Source organism: Numida meleagris, chromosome 6 (genome assembly GCF_002078875.1).
Source record: "Numida meleagris isolate 19003 breed g44 Domestic line chromosome 6, NumMel1.0, whole genome shotgun sequence".
NCBI classification, from domain to species: domain Eukaryota; kingdom Metazoa; phylum Chordata; class Aves; order Galliformes; family Numididae; genus Numida; species Numida meleagris.
The window spans coordinates 40,605,912-40,625,780 of NC_034414.1; the positions used below are offsets into that span (position 1 = coordinate 40,605,912).

The 19,869-nt window shown below is 47.2% G+C and overlaps 1 protein-coding gene across 16 annotated transcripts in view; it reads left to right on the forward strand.

Annotated features, from left to right (window-relative positions):
• ADCK1 (aarF domain containing kinase 1) overlaps window positions 1-2,827 on the forward strand; it is an 88,551-nt gene extending 85,724 nt beyond the window's left edge. For 10 of the 16 annotated variants that reach the window (XM_021402469.1, XM_021402467.1, XM_021402463.1 and 7 more), the window contains 2 exons: window positions 1,102-1,295; window positions 1,829-2,827. In XM_021402469.1, the coding sequence (XP_021258144.1) occupies window positions 1,102-1,295; window positions 1,829-1,997 (363 nt within the window). In that variant the 3' untranslated portion in view covers window positions 1,998-2,827. The remainder of the gene's footprint in view (window positions 1-1,101; window positions 1,296-1,828) is intronic. The other 6 variants (XM_021402470.1, XM_021402453.1, XM_021402471.1 and 3 more) reach the window with 1 other exon arrangement.

Below are 19,869 nucleotides of genomic sequence, written 5' to 3' on the forward strand. Positions count from 1 at the left end.
AAATACGCACACGCCATCCATCATTCCGCAGGAGAGAATGTTTTAGAGCAATCCTTTCTCTTCCTCACAAAGGACCCTCCCTCTCTTTAAGAAGTCATTTACTACCCTCTATATCTGTCCTGCTGGATTCTGGATATTTCAGGTGTTTTGGGGACTTTTTTGGGGGGTTTACCAGTTCATGTCATGCCCTCTGTAGGAAGAGAGTAAGAGCACAGTGTATACGGAATCAGCTCTACCATCTCGTCCTACATTTACTGTCAGGTTTGGATAGAAGCCATCTTACGTGGTTCAGGCCTCTCAGTAATTGCTGGACTGTGCCATCCTAGGTAGGGATCTTACCTTGGGTAGTGTATTTGTAAGCTGGGGAGCCAGAGAACATGAAAGATCACTCTGTGTATGCCTTGATCTTCCACTTCTTTCAGTATTTGATAATGGCTGCTGCGAGACAGGATATAGGTGTAGTGTGACAGAGATGACAGTTCTATGATATTTTGGGCTAGCACGAAGGTATGCGTAATACTTTCTCACCTTCACTCAGTTGTGTTGAGGACAGGAACTAAACTAGGCCTTGGAAACAGCTTTACCAGTAAATCATGAAGCCTTCAGTTTAATGGGACAGCAAAACACATGTGACATGGACCAGCCTGGTTGTCCTTGCTGTATGTCCACCTTCTCAAGCAGTTTTGTGATACCTGGAGCTCTGCCAGCATTGGGTCTGTTGGAGTGAGACTTGATCAGAAAGCTGCAAGGGTGATAATCAGACGTGATTGCTGTGGGATGCCTGGGCCAAGAACTGAGATAGCAGCAAATGCCTTGTTTCTCTTAGAGTCTAGTAATGCTGCCAGTGAGGGGAAGGGGCCTTATCTCAATGAAGGGCAGGTGGAATATAGCAAGAGTCATTTGTGCCTATGCTATGTGTGCTTGGGATAGCCAGATGTCTGCAGCAAAACAGCAGGAAGAGCAATTCAGTACCTGGCCTAGAGTCATGGTCGGGCAAAATGCTGTCTCCTCCTGCCAAATCTCAGCTGTGTCTGGACATGGTTTCCCATGCACTCTCAGCTTCTCTGTCCTTTCTCCCTGACATGACCTGGCTGAATGCAGGATGTGGAGATCCGGTCCAACGCTGCTGCTTACCTACCCCAGATCACCCAGCTCCTCAACAATGTCCCCCGCCAGATGCTGCTGCTGCTGAAGACCAATGACTTGTTAAGGGGAATTGAGTCAGCTCTGCACACACGAGCCAGTGCCAGCTCCTTCCTCAACATGTCTCGCTGCTGCATTAGAGCTGTGTCCATGTAAGTCTCTTCTTCGGACACCAGAGGCCAGACACAGAGTAGCCTCCAGGTATAGAGGTCTAGCTGCTCTCTGAGGGCCAAGGGGGACTGCAGGCCCGGAAGGCCAAGGGACCAGTCTCATAGCAAGTATGTGAACAAGCAATGTGTCAGGATTGCTGGACTCCTATGAATGTGCAGCCAGTAAAGGCTACAGGGTTACGCACCTGTCCCTGTTGAAGTGAAGGTGGGTGTGGAAGCAGGGGATGCCATGGCCTAGGCTCACTGCGTGCAGTGGGAAGGGAACTGGGCTCACACAGGAGCAGGCTGTCTCTTCTGCCGGATTTGTGCTAGAAATGGAGTCCCCAGTTCCTCAGGAGCTTCTGTTTAGCAAAAATCTGTGATCCCAGGAGATCTAACAGCTGGTGATTCTCCAGGAGTGGGACAGTCCACTCCCCTGGGAAGGGTTGATTTTACAGAAGGAATTTGTAGGACAGGCCATCTTCCTATTGGGCTGTGTCCTGCTGGATCTAATGCAGCTGTTTCTCTCATTCTAGGTATCAGAGGAGCAAAAGTCACTCGCTTTACAGGAGGATCCACATCTCACTCACAGAAGCACTGAGCCTGTGGCAGATCAACTTGTATGAACTCTTCCTGTGGCTGAAGGGGTCTTGTCTGGGGAACTGGCTCATTGCTTTCCTGAGCCGGATGCACCATTCCATATAACTGACATGAACTGGTGGGAGAGGCCGAAGTGTTCCTGCCCTCACTTCTACTCTTCATGGCACATTTGCCTTTATTTCTGTCTGTTCTGTGGGCTATTCTTTGGTCTTGCTCCTTGTTAAATGCTGCACTGTCCTTGCCTGTTACAGCATTAGCTTTCTCTGTGGCAGCAAGAGGCGGAGTAGGTACGAGGGTTCTGCTGTTTTACAGTTTAGGAAAGAAAGGTGTAGGAAAGGCGTGGTGCTTTCTCTCCCCATTTGAGCTGGGGAAGTTCCACGCAGATTCCAGTGGGACTGCACTGGAAGCAAAAGTCTTTTCTAGGCTCTTTCTTAAACAATCCTACAAAATTAAAGAGAATCACTGCCCTGTCTAGAATACCCGAAAACATTTATTTGACCTTCAAAGAGAGAGGGTACATTCCTTTAAAATCCAATAGGATTTATTTTAGTTATTGCAGAGTCTCCCTAGTCTAACTTCCGCTCAGATGTGCAGAGAGTTTGTCAGAGAGAAGTGAGACCTTGTGGAGAGCTGGCACTATGGCTTCCACTCCCGGCACTAGGGCACCCTTATGATGAGAACAGTGGACTGGAACCCTGACTTCCTGAGGTTCATCTCCTGTATTGTTAGCAAGTGCCTGTGTGGTTTGGGACTTTTCCAGTTCTGTTTCCTTGCAGTTGGAATGAAGAAGGAGAATGAACTGGCCCTACCTTTTTTTCAAAATTCAGGGAAAGCAAGAGGAAGGACAACTCAGGGCTCTGAAGCTGCTGGTAATGTATGTGTACTGTACAGATGCTGCCACACAGCAAAATAAATGTGTTGCATCAAAGACATTTGTCGAAGGGATGCCTAGCTCTGTACTCAGGGTGATATTGTGGCCTCTAACCTCAGACCTGTCTACATTTCTCCATGGAGTGAGTGATGCAAGGCAGTGCTTGTTAAATGCAAGTTGAATGAAATGTCATCTTGCCATCTTGGTCCTTCCTCTGCTCAGGAGGTTTGTTCCATATCCAGATCCTCTGCCACTGCATTGGGTGTGTTGGGATGGCGTGGAGGAGTGGGTGCCATCCTCCTGGTAGGACACACCACTCTTGGCCACCCAGATCCATGCCATGCCTGCCTCTTCCCTGTCTGCAGAAGTGCACTGCAGCACATCTGTGAGATGTCACCATCCATGCTGCGCATTGAGCATTTCGTTTTGTTACTCCCCGTGACATTTCACTGCTCTTGCCTCAGATGAAAACCTGCCACTTGCTCGGTGGTGCAAGTGACAGGTCTGATGGCTCTCACTGGAGCTGTGGGATGGTTACCAAGAAGTCTTGCCCAGAAGTATCTGTTATGCGGAACGTATTTGGGATCCTACGAGATGTCTCCGCTGCTTGTGAGGATTCTTCTAGCCGGCATGATAGAGGTGGCTGCTGAGGTCATTTCAGCTTTTTCATAAGCTGTCTTGGTGAAAAAGGGGCTTCATGCTGAGTACCAAAGATGGAATGGGAACGTCTGTTCACTCCCAGTGAGCTTGTTCAGCTGAGGTTCATAGAATTATTAAGGCTGTGCCTGAGAGTGAGGCACAAGAAAGGCATGAAGTCCTCCCATCTGTATGCAGTTTCCCAGTTTGCACAGGCATAAAACGTCACCTTGCGGTGTGTCCACTCATGTGTGAAGGGAAGCATGAGGCAGAAGTGTGGGTGAGTACCTGTGTGAGTCCTCAATGAACTGACTCTCCTGCTGGCTGTGTGGGAGAGGGAAGGGTTTTATTCACAAAAGGTACCTGACTGTGTGTGCACTTGGGCATGTTGAGTTAGTGACTGTGGGAATGTGGCTTACCACAGTGACTGCGTGTGTGTGCTGTGTGTATGCACAGCCAGCTGGCTCAGAGCTGTGAAGTGGTGTGTGACTGGCAGAGTTGTTGGTGGGGAATTACTGAACGTGGGGTTTTGGTCTCCTGTGCAGTCAATTGCCTGAGCCCCGCCTATGACGGGGACAGAAGCAGGAGTGACGTGTTCTCCCATCTTTGCTAAGAACAAAAACAGAAAGCAAAGTAAGACCAAATGTCCTCAAAAAGCTTGTTCCCTGCCTGTGTGGTGACAGCTCAGAGATTCTCCCTACTTCTGGGTTGTGCAATAGCATCAGGGAATGAAGTGGAGGTGATTGCAGTGACGAGACTCCTGAGTCGACAATGACAAGACTCTTGAGTCACAGGGATCCCGAGGTATTGATCCTGCAGTCTGGATGTGAGTAATCTGCTCGTGTGAGCAGTCTTGCTGAATCAGTGCCTTTCTTGGGCAGTTACAGCTAGTAGGCTGGCCACTAGGGGTATGCCTGTCTCATTCTCTTCACATGCAGAGCTCTCCTCAAAAAATTGGTCAAGTGCACTCCGTGAAGTTCAAGAGACCCTCTAATGATTGGTTACCCACTGCACAGCCCCTTCTTTCAGCTGCCTCTGCAAAAACTTTTGCGTAACCCTGTCTGGATTTACTGACCAGAGCGCTGTTTGGATCTCTTCAAAGATCTGCGAAAGCTCATCCCTCAGTGGGATCCTAGTCATCTAGGATCCCTCATCTCCTGAATGTCTTGCAGCTGACATCTGCACTGACTGCTGAACCACAACCTGCTCCAAGCCAAGCCTGTTTTTTCATCCCACCAAAACCCAGCTACGTGACTGCTAACAGTGCTGCTTGAGGAAGGTGCAAGCTCTAGAAGTGGAAGGGAATCATCAGCCCCTCAGACTCATTTTTGGCAGCATGCAGCAGTCAGACAGCAGGGTATATTTGAAAGAGCTTTGTCTATTGACATTAGTTTCTGCCGGGAGGCTGTGTGCGGCAGAATTAGCAGTGGGACTCCTCAGTCAGTTTTGCTCAGCTCTCACCCTTCCCACAGTCAATCAGTGAGAGTTTGCCTGAGGAAAGAACAAGTAAACATCCAGCATTTGACCCTTTAACATTTTTGCCTTGTCTTTTTGCTGAATGCTCTCAAAGGTGAATGTGTTAAAAGGGTTTTGAAAAGACACCTCTTCATCCCTACTGTGCTTGTCAAACATGGGTAACCTGCATCAGTTCTGTGCACTTGGCTTCTCCTTCCAACCTGAATTTCTTGGTGTTCTCACTGCCAGCAAATGCAGTCTCTGCTGTTCTGCTTGCAGTTGACGCTCTGCTTGGGTTCAGCTGTGAATGAACTGAAATTTCACAGTGCTCTCTGCTTGGTTCAGGCATTGAGCATTTGCCTTAAAGCAGACTCCTGAACCCACAAACTCCTTCTCAGGACAGACAGCTGGGGTGGTTGAGCTGAGGCCGGAGATGCAAAACTAATGTGCGACTTTCTGCTCCCATGGTATGAAATACTGCATTATAGTCTGCTAATATCTCCCTTCTTAACAGCTCTCATTGCACTCAGATGTGCTGAGAAGGTAGAAAACCTTTCAGATGGTATTTAAATGTGCATCATTGGTTTGGCTAGAGGTGGAAAATGGGGGTAGTCAGTGAGAATGATGTTGTCCTGCAAAACTTTGCAGGAGTTTAGGGTAGGAAGTGAACAGGCTTTTTTCATAACCAGACGAAGAAAAAGCAAGAGAGCTTTTCCAGGCTAAACAACACAGCTTCACCTAACTCATCCAGTGAACTTTAATGACGATGGGTTGGTTGCATACAGATTTGCACATTAAGGCTGCATTGTGCTCTCTGCCATCTTGCAGGACCTGTGAACCTGGTGCAGTCAAAGGTAGAGGCTTTCCAAATGAGCCACTGTCTGCATCTCATAGCAACTGAACTGCAGTCACCTCTCAGCCTCCCCACGACCGAAGTTGTTCCCATCCCAAATGACCCCAAATGGAGTTACTAGGGCTACACACCTATTGGCAGAGCTCTTCCCCTCTAGTCACTGCTTCTCTCCATTTCCCCTCTACATGTCTCTGGAGGCGGCAGCTGCTCCACGCTCACACTCACTGCCTCATGGTATGCTACATGCAGTCAAACTGCGAAGCCCAAAAGCTTTCTTCTTCTGATTGCTGGTCCTCATACACTGCAGGCTGGGGGGGCAATGGCCATTCTGCCCCACCGCCTGTGAGGGGAACCAGCTTTGCCTGCTTCACCACAGGCCATTAACAGCAGTGCTGGCAGTCCTGCCAGGCTGCAGGCAGCTCTTTGGAGAGCAGAACGAGGATCCGTGTGATGCTGTGTGCTCCCAGCGGTTAATGTTTGTAGCTTGGATTGCGGGCTTGAGGTTTGGAGGGGAGGAATCTTGAGGAAAGGAGAAAGGGAAAAGGAAAAAGAAAGATGTGCTGCCCCTCCCATCTAGTTAGTAAATACCCCAAACTGGTGTGTCTTTAAACTGACCCATGATCTTTAAAAGCTTCTAGGTTGCTCTCCCTGCTTTTTGTTTTGTACGTTGCCCAGATGCAAGCTGGCGAAGTGAAGAGTTCCCCTCCCGCAGCCCCACATGCCGCTGCAATGAGGTGTAATGCTGAGGCACAGCCATTTGCAGGCATCTCTGAGCCTTTTTTTGCCTATGTCTCTGTGGAGCTTTAATGTGGCTGTTACCCTCCGTCCTCCATATGGGACTGTGGGCTCTCCTAAGCTTTTTGTTCCAGCTGGTCAGCCACCAGCTGTCACTTGCTGGGGATGGCACACTGGTGCATTTGAAGCCCCTGGCTGTGGGGATGCAGGGCCTGCTGTGGTTCCCTGTGGCACAGAGCTGGGGGGCTTGGCACTGATCTGCAGCCCCTCTCAGCCGCCTGGCTTCAACCCCACCAACATGCCTTCAGGCTGGGGCCATTCTTGTTGCTCCAGGGTAGCTCAGCATCTGCCCTGGACTGTAAAAGAGCTGGAAAGTGGGAGAGTGACATGAGTAATTCATGAATGACCCTCCTGAGAAACATTATCCTTCCCAAGCATCACGCAGGTGACAGCAAAGTCCCCTGACTTCATGAAAAGTCACTAGAGCCTTTCTGCTGAAAAAACCTACCAGCAAAGTCATAGCCTTGCTGAAAAGGAGCGGGAGGGGTTGTGGTGGACCCACGTAAACATGAGCTCACAGTGTGTTCTCACTCATACTGGTGGAAACCACATCCTTGGATATATCAGGAGTGTAGCTGGCATGTTGTCCTCCTCTGTTTGGTGCAGGTGAGTCTATGCCTGAACCAGTGCCCCACTTTTGGGTCTCTCACGTCAAGAGGACATTGATAAACTGGGCAGGGTCTGGTGGAGGGCTATCAGCATGGCCAAGACCTGCTTCCTACAGCTTGCGAAGGAGATGGGCTTACTTAGTCTGGCCAAGATGAAGCAAAGGAATGACCTGATAATGGAAAACAACTGAGAGGGAGTTAGAGAGACAGAGGAGCTAAACTCATCTTGGCAGTACCAGATAACTTAATGTGGGCCAATGGCCACAAGTTATGGCTTGGACAATTGAACTGGAGACAAGGAAGAAGTTCCCCACCCAGGGCTTGTCTTTCCTCTGAAGTAATGCCCAAGCTAGTGCTTGCCATCCATTTTCTTTGGTTCTTTTGCAGACTGGGACTGTGAGCCTGGGTGCCCCAGCCGGATGCCAGGCTGGGTAGCTCACCTTGCAGCTCACACTGGCCAGGCATTTCTTGATTCCTTCTTAGATGAAACCCATGTGTTCTGGTGCTTTCGTGTGAAAGGTCTGTGTGCTTCTCTCCAGGATCCTGCTGGGAGCCCATTTGTTTACACCAAGGCTGCCTTAAGCTTTAAACAGGCTTTAAAACAGGAGTAAATTCTGCTTGCATCTAGATGAAGTCTTCTTGAGTGAGCTGAAGGGATGTTAAGTGACCTTTGTGTGATGGGAATTGGGGCCCGTGGAGGACACACTCATCATTTCTCCATCTGAGGGCATTTGGGCCTGTTCTGTGAGGAGCTGCATGCAACTGAGACTTTCCCTGCATCTCCCTGAGAGGCTGCAGCCAGTTCTTCAAAGGATAGTGATCCAAGTTTGTCATCTTCAGGGATCATCACAGTGTGTTCACCCTTGGCTAAACTTGAAGGAGCTCTGCCAGTTGCAGCTCAGGTAAGAGATGACTGTGCACTTCTCTGTGCTGCTTCCACTGAACCTACGGCATATTCAGCAGCACCAGCCTCCTTCAGGAGCCTCAGTGCAGCTCAAGATGATGTTCTCAAAGGGGAACGGCCTTTCTGGGTTGCCTTGTGCGACCTGGAGAGCTTCTCTCTGCTTGGAGTCCTCCATGGCACTTTAGATCAGTGATAGTGTCAGATCACTGGCTGCAGTCTTTGCACAGCTTCTCTCTTGACCCAGCTTGCTGTAACCCAGGTATTTTGACTTTCAGTGTTCTGGTAAAAACTCTTCATTCAGCCTGCACAAGCAATAATGGAGTAGGGAGGAGTTTGTTTTTTTTTTTTTTTTTTGTGTGTGTGTGTGTGTGTTTGTGTGTCTGCATGCAAAATGCAGGTTAGCTGGTAGTTTGCAGCCCTGCAGCTGTAGGCTCAGTGGGGATGTAAGTGACCAAGCAAATGTCTTTCCAGGGTGGCTATCCCTGCAGGCTGTCTTTTGTGGCACTTGGACTGCAGGTTCCTGTGGCCCCTCAGCTGACTGGCTCATAGCGCCTCTAACTTTAATAAACCAATGACAGAAGAGGTTGCTAAATGGTAGCTAATAAACAAAGTGACATGCACTAAGTCTGGTAATATAATATTGCTCCTAAAGAAAATATGAAAAATAGTAATCATGGCCATTGTTATTACTGTCTTGTCCTTCATCAGGCTTGAACTATCCATCATGCTGATAAGGCTGAAAGGAATACCCAGCAATATAAGATGCATATATCACGGAAGATGCACTGGAGATCAGCAGTGAAATAACTGCTCTGCAACAGAATGTACAGAAGGCTGAGCAATGTGGTGGCATGGGCTGGGGGTTTGCTTTGGTGTGTCAACACACCTTGACTACAGGTGTGAGCCGGTGCCATGGGAGGATTGTTTTATGTGGTTTAGGGCCACACAAGGCCGCTGGCTGAGGGCTGTGCCCTGTAGCTTCCTGTCAGCCCTGCTGTGCCTGGGCTGTGCGGTGGAGGTGGGCTTTGCTGGACTGGGCAGGGTGCTGCACTGTGCCCTTGTGGCCTACATGGAGGCCCTCAGCAAGGTGGGCTGAGCGCCAATCAGCCATGCCTGCGGGCTCTGCCCGTCCTTGCAGCAGCAGATCCTGCAGGCCAACACCTCTGGGACATCCATCCCATCCCCCAGGCAGTGACTGGGGCAATTACCCGTCCATGGTGCTCAATTAGCACTGCTGGTCTCCCCATGCCGGCTGTTGGATGTTTGCCCAAAATGAGCAGTCCTCGGTGCTATGAAGAGGTGAGTGCAGCCGCCATTGTGAACGCGCTTCTTGTTTGTCTTTTCAGTGCTGAAATCCTGTCAGTGAGGAGAAGCGATAATAACATGCTATTAAGTTCTTTCTGGATAATGTAATTCAGGAGTCAGGAGGCAGTTTGGTCATTTATGCCTTTGAAAAGCTCAGAATAATTTCCAGTGTCATTATCTTCCCTTTTAAAGCCCGTCTCAAACATCAATACGCATGAGCCCCTCTCCTCAGTGCCTCGTATTGCTTTTCTAGTTTTCTCCCATCTTTTGTTGTTTTCTCTGAGTTTTCAAGGATTTTGTTTTTGTTTCCTGTCGCCCATGTACCCTGAAACACACACCACACCCGACCTTTCTGTTTTTTTGTAGCTCTTTTTTTCTTTCTTAGTGGTTTGGGAGCTCATTCCTGTTTCATTTCCCAGCTCCAGGCAGGAGTTGGGGAGTGGCTGCTGCATGGCCCCACATTACCACCCGGACCTCTGGGCAGTGGTGAGGGGTGGGCACAGCACCTCCAGGCCTCGCTGCCGCAGCATGCAGGCATGGCCTTGGCAGGTGAGTCGCATGTGGAGTGTGGTGCATCATTACCTGCTTTGCTCATGCTTTTGTCAAGTGTGTGCTTCTGTGTAAGCAGTTAATAGGCATTTTTGCCCTGAAATAACCCCCAGGATATGGAGTACAGTGGCTCCTCTGCAGATGCAGCTTACACTGTGGGCATGAAAACAGACAGATGTCTCCCAGTGAATGCAGCAAAAATTGCTACCCAGAACTGGGGCAGGAAAAAAACCTGGCTCTTCTGCATACAGAGGGCACAACTGAAGGGGAGAATTTTATTCAGTAAATTAATTGGCAGTAGTCTCTGAAATATCAGCCTTGGCCTCAAGTTTGCTTCTAGTCTTGGAAAGCATCCTAACCCTTCTGGTTTTAGAAGAAGGTATATAACTCCTATTTTCAGTGTGCTGTCACTGCTGGGTTTTCAGTGCAAATGGGAGGGCTGATGCCCTTCCATGGACTGCCTTCTCCCTTCAGAAGGGAAATGAGTTCTCCCAAGCAGAGTACAGAAGATTTGCAGGGAGCTGGACACAGTCACAGAGTCGCTGAATATCCCGAGTTGGAAAGGGACCCGTAAGGATCACTGAGCCCAACAGCTTCTGAAGGAACTGGTTGGCACTCATATACCAGCACAGCCATTGCTGGAGTCAGGGTGTGACCTGGCATGAGCTTATTTGCAGAGAGGGTGTGGGATGGTCTTGCACAAGAATCAGGAGCATTAGCAGCAAAACGTGGGATTGTCCCAGCATTGTTAGCATAGAGTGTAAAGTCTTCTTGGGTGTGAAGAGGAATGAGGCTGCTCTTTCCTTCATGAGGAGGCCTTTTAAATACTTGTGGTGGTCTGAGACTTTAATCCACAGTTCAGTGCTAGTAATGCCAAGAAGGGAAACCACACAAGCAAATGGTGTGACAAATACATCTGATCATAGACAGCCATGCACTCCATCTGCCCAAGGGACGTGAAGCAGGGACCTGCTGCTGGCCCAGGTGTGATGGGTTGTGCCAGCCTCCATTGCCTGCTCCTTGTCCAGTCCAAGTGACCTTGTGAGCATGGAAGTAGATGAAATAGTCGCTGTGGCCTGACATATTCACCGGGCTTCTTCCAGGAGGGTGTTTGAGTGTAGACAATGGTCACAGAAGGACAGAGTGGTCAGATCTAACACCACAGTCTGGAGAGCAGGAGGAAGCAAAGGGGAAAATAAAAGCACAGAGGAGAAAGTCAAGGGCTCTTGTTTGCTAGGAGGGTCAGAACAGGGCTGGTGTATTACAGTAGGATGGACTCAGCCTCTACCACCACCCTCCTTTTGTCATTGATTTCTCACATGTTCAGTGGGAAAGAGCTGCTTGAGATATCTCTGCAGCAGGACAGTACAGCCTCTGCACAGAAAGCCGTGCCACGTGGTTACACCACCGAGAGCGTAGAGTGCTGTTTGATATCTCTCCCCATCACCTGTACTAGATTGGCAATAAGACATGTTCAAGCAGCTATTCTATACCTTACAGGTTCAAATAGCAAATTCTGCTGGAGTCTACACTTAAAGAGTCAGGAGAATTTAATTTATGAAGGCAGCTCTGTGTTACTGCTATATTCACATAAAGATATTTTTAAACTCCACACTACATTACTCCAGGGAAGCCATTCTGGGCTTCACACCAAACAAACTGCATGTTGGACAGAGTGTTGTCACTTTTCTGTGCATCTTCAACTGGGTCAATGAGTATATTAGCCATTGTTACCAAATCTGAATGGGTTATCTCTAGGCTGTTATCAGCCTATTCAGTATCTCTCTTTCCACAGAAATTCTTTGAAATACATGAATTAAAAGTGCCTCAGTTGAAAACATTCAGCCAGTGTCAAGAGATAGGGTATGTTTAGATTGTTAAGGCCTGTGCCAGAGGATGATCCCACTGCATATAGACTCTCAAGTTATTTTTCTTATGTTTGGTCATGGGAGGATGTAAAGTGGGACAGAGGTTTTGAAAGGTTTGGGGGCAGAGCCAGAAGCCCTAAGAGAAAGAGTCTTGTAAAGCACCTCTGTTCTGCTTTGGTCTTTTATTAATATATTTCAAGGGAAATCCACCCCTATTATAGGCTGAGGTCTTCAGCAGAGCCCTTGGACACTCTTCACCACCAACTCCAGGGTTGCGTAAACAGAGAAAATGTTTAGAATATACCCAGGTACAAATTTTCTGGTTCTCCTTTGCTGGGAGGACAGGCTACATGCCCTGAGCGTCTGCCATAATATAGCCAAAGTGATGTGTAAGTGGTATAAAGTCATTAAAATATTGACACTACTTATAAATAAAAGCCACCATTTCTAAATTGAAACTGGACTCTTACTGGCCAGATAAGACCAGTGCTCCCTCTAGTCTGGACTGCAGCCTACAAAAGTAGTTCATTCTGGTTGGTCCAAAGAAAGGTGCAAAAGCCACATGAATGGATAAAACTCAAAACTTGCCAGCTGGAGAAGTTTCCTCCTACTCCATACTTCTGTTTGTAGCAAATCTGAACTTTTAAGAAGAAAGGTTGTATTTCTTTTGCTAATTTACGTAGATATATATGTCTTTACATATAATGCAGCTGTGACTGTTATCAGTGATTACTGAGTACTTTGAAATCTTTATAATCAGTACAGAGCAGTGACTAACCAACTGACAGTGTCGATCTGGGCCTGGGCACCTCTTGTGACACAGCAGTGCCAAACACTGACTCAGAGTGGTCACCAGAATGTCCTGTCTGAGCCCTCCTAGCCTTATGAGTCACTTGGCTCACTCACATCACCAGATCATCTTGGGTGCTTTAGTTATGTGGGCTGGGGTTGAATCACCAAGACCCCATGAGGCACCTCAGTTCCCAAGATAAGATCAGTCACTCCAGTAAAGTGCAGATAAACTCAAAAGATGGCCTTTAAAACTACAATAACTTATTCTCTACCTTTAGTATTTAATCAGAACGATCAGTGTTTTGAGTTTGTTTCCTTCCACTCAAACTGATGCAGCCTGTGACTGTTGCATCACTGAACTGCAGTATGAGTTTGTGTTACAACGTAAGTTGGACTTGGAGAGCCTTTCCTGTCACCTCCCATGCCTTCCCCTGCGTTACTTCTGGCTGTAGAAAGGCCTGTTGGAAAGCTGGAGAAAAAGCGCTGCTTGTGGTTGTGAAGGAAGGAATAGCTTAATAAAGGAGCTGGTGGCTGTCATGGCATTTGGGGAAGGTATCAAAAAGGAGGGCAGCAAGGGAATTCTCTACTGAAGAATTTGGAGGAGATAGAGCAGAGGGCCTTGAGGTGGAGGCAAATGGACAGAGCTGAAGGTGGAGGATTCTTCCATGGTATGAAGTTTCAGTTTAGTTGTGAGGCAGAGAGGGGCTGGTTCGTTCCATTGGTCGCTGCTACCTGTGTGGACCTGCAGTGCTGAAGGAATGTGGAGGCTGCCAAGGGGCAGGGTTTCATGTGGGTGTCTGCATCCCAGGCTGAAAGAAGACGAAAACAGAAAACTTTGATGTGATTCAGAGAGTGGCTTTGCAGATATGCCACAAACCTGCCCTACAGGGGATCCTCCTTAAGATGATGGGACATTCCCTATCCCCACTCTCCCTACTCTCATCCTGAAGCTGCCAATCGGGAGGACATCTGGGGGATGCATGGCAGTGCCTTGCAAGACCCATGCTTACCATGCAGGCCAGTATTGACTGCATACTTTTGTTGTAAATATATATTGTGCGGTTTTCTTCTGCTAGTGAAATTGCTCAATTGAGGTGTTTTTTTTTTTTTTTCTAATAGGTAAAATATAACAAAAGAGCAGTGTTCTGGTTTTAAGCACCTGCTAAGAGATCTTAAAACCCTAACCCCAACAGTCTCTGAGATGTAGCATGATTCAGCGATGTCTTTGGTGACATCACGAGTGACTAAAAGCTCTTTCCCAAGCAGTAGAAAGCTTAACCCTTGATTTACAGCAAGGGGCAGTGTATTAATAGCAGTATTTCTCTTTTGCTGCTTTCAGGGTGTAATGCAGATCCGTGAGGACTGAGTGTACTTCTTCCTGCTGGACTGAGTGGAAGAGATTCAAAAGGGATGCTAGAATGATGTCCTCCCATTGCAGGTGGGACAAAACACAAGGCTGGCCAGCGTGCGCTCATAATAATTAGGAGCCCTAGCTCCTAATAATTATTATTAGCATTCTAATCAGGCGCAAATATTTTCCCATCGGCTCATTATGAAGTTGAAGCTCTAGGTTATTGCTGCTTCTTCTTTCTCTGGAGATGAGTGTGTCTCCTGAAGGCTTCAGTATCTCCTTTGCAAAGACATCTGGGTGATGCGGAGAAAGAAGGGAAAAGGGGCAGGTGCAGAGCCAGGAGCTGTGGGGCTGTCTCAAGGAGAAGGGTGTTTTGCCTGATGACCTGGAGGAAGGCAAGTGTTTCTTTGTTTTTCTGTCTGGCAAAAAGTCAAGGGAAGGGTGGCTAGGGAGAGTCCTGCTCCTGGAGGTGGTGTTTGCTTTTGAACATATGATAGCATATCTCTCTTTGGAATTGCAAGTCTGATAAGAAATACGTGAAGGGAGCTTCATACTGTCTTGGGAATGGGCTGTAGTTTGGGATGGTGTGTGGTAACAGCTGAGGACAGACAGGAGAAAGTGTGAAGAAAGCAAAGCAGTGTTTTGGCTTTTGGAGGGTGCCGTGTTCTGTGTTGATCTCCACTTTCCTGTTCTTTTTTTTCCCTACATCACTAAGGGGAATTTTTTTTTGTACTTCAACTCATTACCCAGACCCCAAACACTACTGTCTGTGTCACACCAGCACCTCTCCTTCTCTCTCTGGACTCTGCAGGAATTTGGCTACGTGAGGAGCAGCTTGCAGTAGAAAAGTCTCTGGGAGACTCGAAACATAAACCATGTTGTAATAAGCGAGAGTTGACACTTTTGCAGAGTCTAATACTGGGTCTTATTGACTGACCCAAAACTACTGAGCCTACTGACCCTGAGAGGCTTCTCTTAATATGGAGATCTGTGGCAGGCTGTATTTATTACCAAGATAACCCATGCTCTAGTTAATCCTCTCCTGTCAGCTACTCAATAACCTCATGGATTCCTTTGTATCTGTGAGGCCATCTATTTGCTGAGACAAATGTCCTCCTTTCCTCTCATCAGTGGCAAAAGTTGTCATCTTTTTGTACCGTTTTTTTGTCTTTCTCCCAAGTTCACAATCCATAAGACAAAAGCTGCTCAGGAGCTAAAAGAATGCTGTTCTGGTGTGATGTTGAGGTACCAGCTAGGAGGAAATGCTTTCAAGGAAAAAGACACTTGGAGGCTGTTTGCGTTGGGGCATTACATTAGATTAACTTGGACAGAAGAATGTTAAGTACAAAAATTAAAATATACAAATAATTAGCATCTGAGGTCACAGGAAGCAATTAATGTAGTAATCTCACATCGAGCTTGCTGCATTTAAGGTTCTTGGGTGTGTTCTTAGTATTTTTTGCTTCTGACATGCTTCCAGCTGCTATCTCTATGTCACGTTGCTTCACACCTGGATTGACCTGCCTTGATAATTTGTACTTGACATCCAGTCAAGGTGGTTTTGATGCAGAAACTCTTAATATGCTACTGGGAAACCCAGGGCTTTCTTTCTAGTCCTAATAACTGTGAGTTTGTAACCTCCACTGGAGTGCCCTTTGTGCTCCCAGTCTCCCTTTTCAAAGTCCCTGGATGTGCCTGCTCTCATTCGCAGTAGTAGGTGATTGTGTTGGAGCAAATGTGGAGAAAGAGCACTAACAGGGCTGGTGTCTAGGCCAGATCTAGTGAAGTGCCTGAAGACTAAGAACCAAAGTGATCTTTATAGCAGCACTCCTGCTGCTTTCCTTATTTTGAGGAGCAGGCTATATTTTCCTGTTAACGAGAAGGCAGAGAAACCTGGTGTGGAGAATATGGAAACCTTGTATGAGTTACAGGATTTACTAGGAAACTTTTAGGTACTCATGAATTCCTCTCTCTCTGGTCTGGAGGGTGCCCAAGAAGTCGTGTGGCCAAGCCGTGCTGAGCTGGCTGTGCAGTACAGCTCTTCCAGCAGGCAGCCTGTGCAGGCTGTGGAAAGGAGTATGATGAGTAATTATGTGCTGTGTTACAACACAGCCACACAGGGAGATTTAAATGGCTCTTTCCAGCTATTGCCTGATTGCTGCTGTGTTAACAGGAGCGAGGATCCTCAGTCTCTTGGAATTCAAACTCCCTTCCCCCACATATGCGCTATAGCATCTGAATCAGAGACCTAAGGTTTGAACTAATTTTACTACTACTTTTGCAGTCTTCTACCTTCGCTGTGGTCTCTCTCCTTCCTTTCCAAAGCTGTGTCATGCCTGCTGTCCATCCATCCATCATGGCCCCTTGCGTGCTGCTCAAGATGTTGGCACTAGGGCATTGAAAAGGGAAGCGCATTGCTTGGCAGACAGAGTTTTTATAGCAGCAGATCGACAAGAGAAAACCATAAGAAAGGCACATTGGCTAAGTTTCATTAATGCACTTGGCTTTAGGAAAGATGAGACTTTTCTTGGAGTAAATGGCACAAATCAGGCTGCGGAAACACATCAGAAACAAAGATCTTCAGGCTTTAAATTTTGGAAAATCTCTACTACAGTCTTTTTTTTTCTCGTTCTTTCTTTCTCTTTTTTCCTTTTTATTTTTTCCTTCTAGTACACTTGAGGATGGCCCCCAAAAGGGACAAGAAACCTGGGGTTGTGCTTCAGACTGTCCATCTCCCACCAATATGCTCTCTTTTCTTCCACTTCTGTATCAGCTGAGAAAAGGAAGGGAGAAAATGTAGTAAGTTGGTAAGACAGTCTTGCTTGTTTGCTACATCAAAATCTTATGTTTTCTGAAACACTAAAGCAACTATTTCCAACATAAATCACTCACTGCAGGTGGTGCATGGCCAACTAATAACCTATGAGTGGCTGCTCATCTGAGTGTCTTCACCCATCAGCTGAGCCCTTTGGCCAGCCTCTACTTCACATTTATATGCCAGGGGACGAGTAACCTGGAATTGATTTTTCTATCCAAAACTAGACTCCAGATCAGGAAGGAATGATAGGATTAATAGTATAAAACCTGCAAGAACAGTCATGGTTGTCATAGAGCCTGGAGTTGGGCACTGGATCAGGAACATGGGGCAGGAAAGTATTGGTGTATTTTTGAAACTGGTAAACCCAACTCACCTCAAGACTGTGGAAGTGAATTTAGGGTGAGATTTTTTTCAGGAGGACTAACAGAGAATACACAGCCTTGGGGAGGGCCAAGATACATGTAGTGTGGAAGTAAACACCTATTTTTGTCACAAAAAGGTTGAGCAATTCATCCCAGCTTTCTAGTCTCCTGGCAACTGTGAAGAACAGACCATACAAGGACCACTATTTTAATTAACCTAATTGCAGGTCCTTTCTGTCCTTCTCCTTCAGTCAGCCTCCTGGGAGATGGAAAATCCTTTTGAGCGCATCATATGCAGGATTTGGAAACACTTGGGTTTGCTGTGCTGCAGTTACACGTTGCTCAGGGCTGTGCAGGACTTTTACTTCACATTTCTTGCCCAGAAACAAAGCATTACTTCAGAGGGTTTTCTTAATTTTTTTTTTTTTGAGTGGGAGGGTGGCTATATTAAAATGAATTTGTTGCATTCACTTCACAATTTAAAAAAAAAAAAAAAAGGTCCAGTTGGATATTACCTCAAAATAGGAATGCTTTACAGTTCAGATCTCTTTCCTTGTCTACCTCTCTGCCCACCCACGATGTTTAGAACGTTCCTCTAAAGGTCTCTGCCCCTGTCTATTCACTAGAAGTTCTTTCTTACCTATGTAGATATGCAATATGTTTTATGTGCAAAGCACGTGATTAAGAAACATCTACTCTAATCATGAGAAATATAACCTATTTTCAGTCTTCTAGAAAAAGTATTTTCTAACTTGCTAAGGCACCAAAGGAATTAGCTTAGGCCTTCCCTTCTCAAACTTTTAGACTTCCACAGCCATCTGGGCTGCCTGTCCAGCAGGGAAATTGAGGGAACTCACCCCCAGAGCCAAGCAGCAAGACATTGCACCAAGGGCAATTATGGCATCTAGCATGGTAATGTGAACAAGCTCAGGACTGCGTGGCTACACTTATAAACTGGGTAAGGCCTGGGGTGATCAGTTCACTGTAATTAAACTGCAGTGCGCAGTGCAAAGGAACCAGGAAGTCTTTTCTCTCTTGCTCTCTTTCACTCTCTCAGTCTGTTGTCTCTAAAAGTTGAGAACAGCTCTGTTTTGTACTTTTGTCCTGGAAACTGATATGCCCTGTACACACAGTACTGGGTAAACCAACCACTTGCTCTACCTCACTGTCCTGTGGCAGTGATACAAGATCATAAAAGGAAGGGTCTCAGTGTCCACTGGCAGGGCACCCCACAGGGAGGCCTGGAAATAACTAGGATGCTGTTTCTAACCCTCCCTCTCCCCTTTTTCTTTTTTCAAGTTACACTTTTTTACCACTTTGTTCAAAGGATTGATCTCAGATCTGTTCTTATCAGACAGATGACCTGAGCTGCATGCTCACCTGCAGCAATGGCTCTCCGAGGGTGACTGCTGGGAAGCCTTTGCTTGCAGGCATGAGACCAGACTTCTGATATTGCAGCACCCAGTCCCCCAGGAAACCTTCTCGAGAAACCTGTGGGGCTGAGCTCTGAGAAGAGCAGTTGCTGGAGGTGCTTGGTTTTCTGAGGAAGCTCTCCTGCCCTCTGCAAGTATGCATGAAAGCATCGGGCAGCATCCTGAGCTATGAGCCCTGATGAAAGCAATCTTGCAGGCGCTGGGGGAGGGTGATGCAGTTTTTTCTTTCTTCCCACTCAGGCGCGGTGCCTGGAGCCCAGCTCTTTTTGTCAGAGCGGGGAGCAGCATGCAGCCCTCCCAGGGGCACTAAATAAAACACCTGGGCTGTTCAATGGCTCCTCGATTCCAGTTGTTGCTACAGGGATTGTAATTTCTCTTTTCATTTGTATCTTTGCCCTCCGTTCACCTTTTCTTTTTAAAAAATCCACAGAGCGATTAGATTTGCAAATGAACGGGCAGGGAAGTGACAACAAAAGGGAGTGGAGCAGAGGAGCGCAGGTATAATTACTGTAATTAACTCAAGCAGCAGGGGCACAGCCAGTGCTGAGAACATCGCATAGAGATGCCGCGGGCGAGAGATGGGAGAGGAAGGATGGCCAGTCACAAGGAGCGCCCATGGCCCCGTGGGTCCCCACTGCCCACTTGAACATGGCAATAAGGAAAGCTCAGTCCTGAGCCAGCCCTGAAGCAGAGCAACCAAACCAGCTGCGGTGACCTCCATCTCCCCAGGTGGAATGCAGTGGGTTGCCCACAGCCTCCATTTCCCCTTGATCTCAGGAGCAGAGGATGCTATGCATGTGTGGGACCAGCCCCTTGCACGACAGACAAAGCCCTTCCACATGGAGCAAAACTGTGTGGCAGCTGAGGCCTCACAGGAAAAGCTGAGACCAATACTGGTTTTAGGATTCTATTACCTTTTCAGATGTAAACCTCACTTACTGGGTATGTATTTCAGATTTAATGAATGAGAAGTTTGCAGACGAGTGGCCTGGGATGCCAGTACGTTTCCTAGCTAGATCTGCTGAGAGGAAAGTGTGTGCAGGGCTGTGCAGCTGTATGGTCACCCCTCAGAAGAGTTACACAGGCTTGTTAGAAGAGGCTTGTGTTTTTGTTGCTGAAAGATTAATGTCCCAAGCTCTGTTCCGTCATAGACTTGAGAGCACCTAAATGTGTGGCTGGTATATTTAGAAACTGCTATGACTACAGCCCGTAGATTTGCTGAATCTGTATAGCTACTGTGTGTTGTGCTGTTCTGTAAAAACTTCACCCTTTTCGTTCAGAAAAATGTCTCATACAAACAAGGGGGAATTGAGAGTTCTGTGAACAGCTTCTGCTTAAACTTGCTACCAAAAATCAAAAAAACGATAAGAAGTAGGA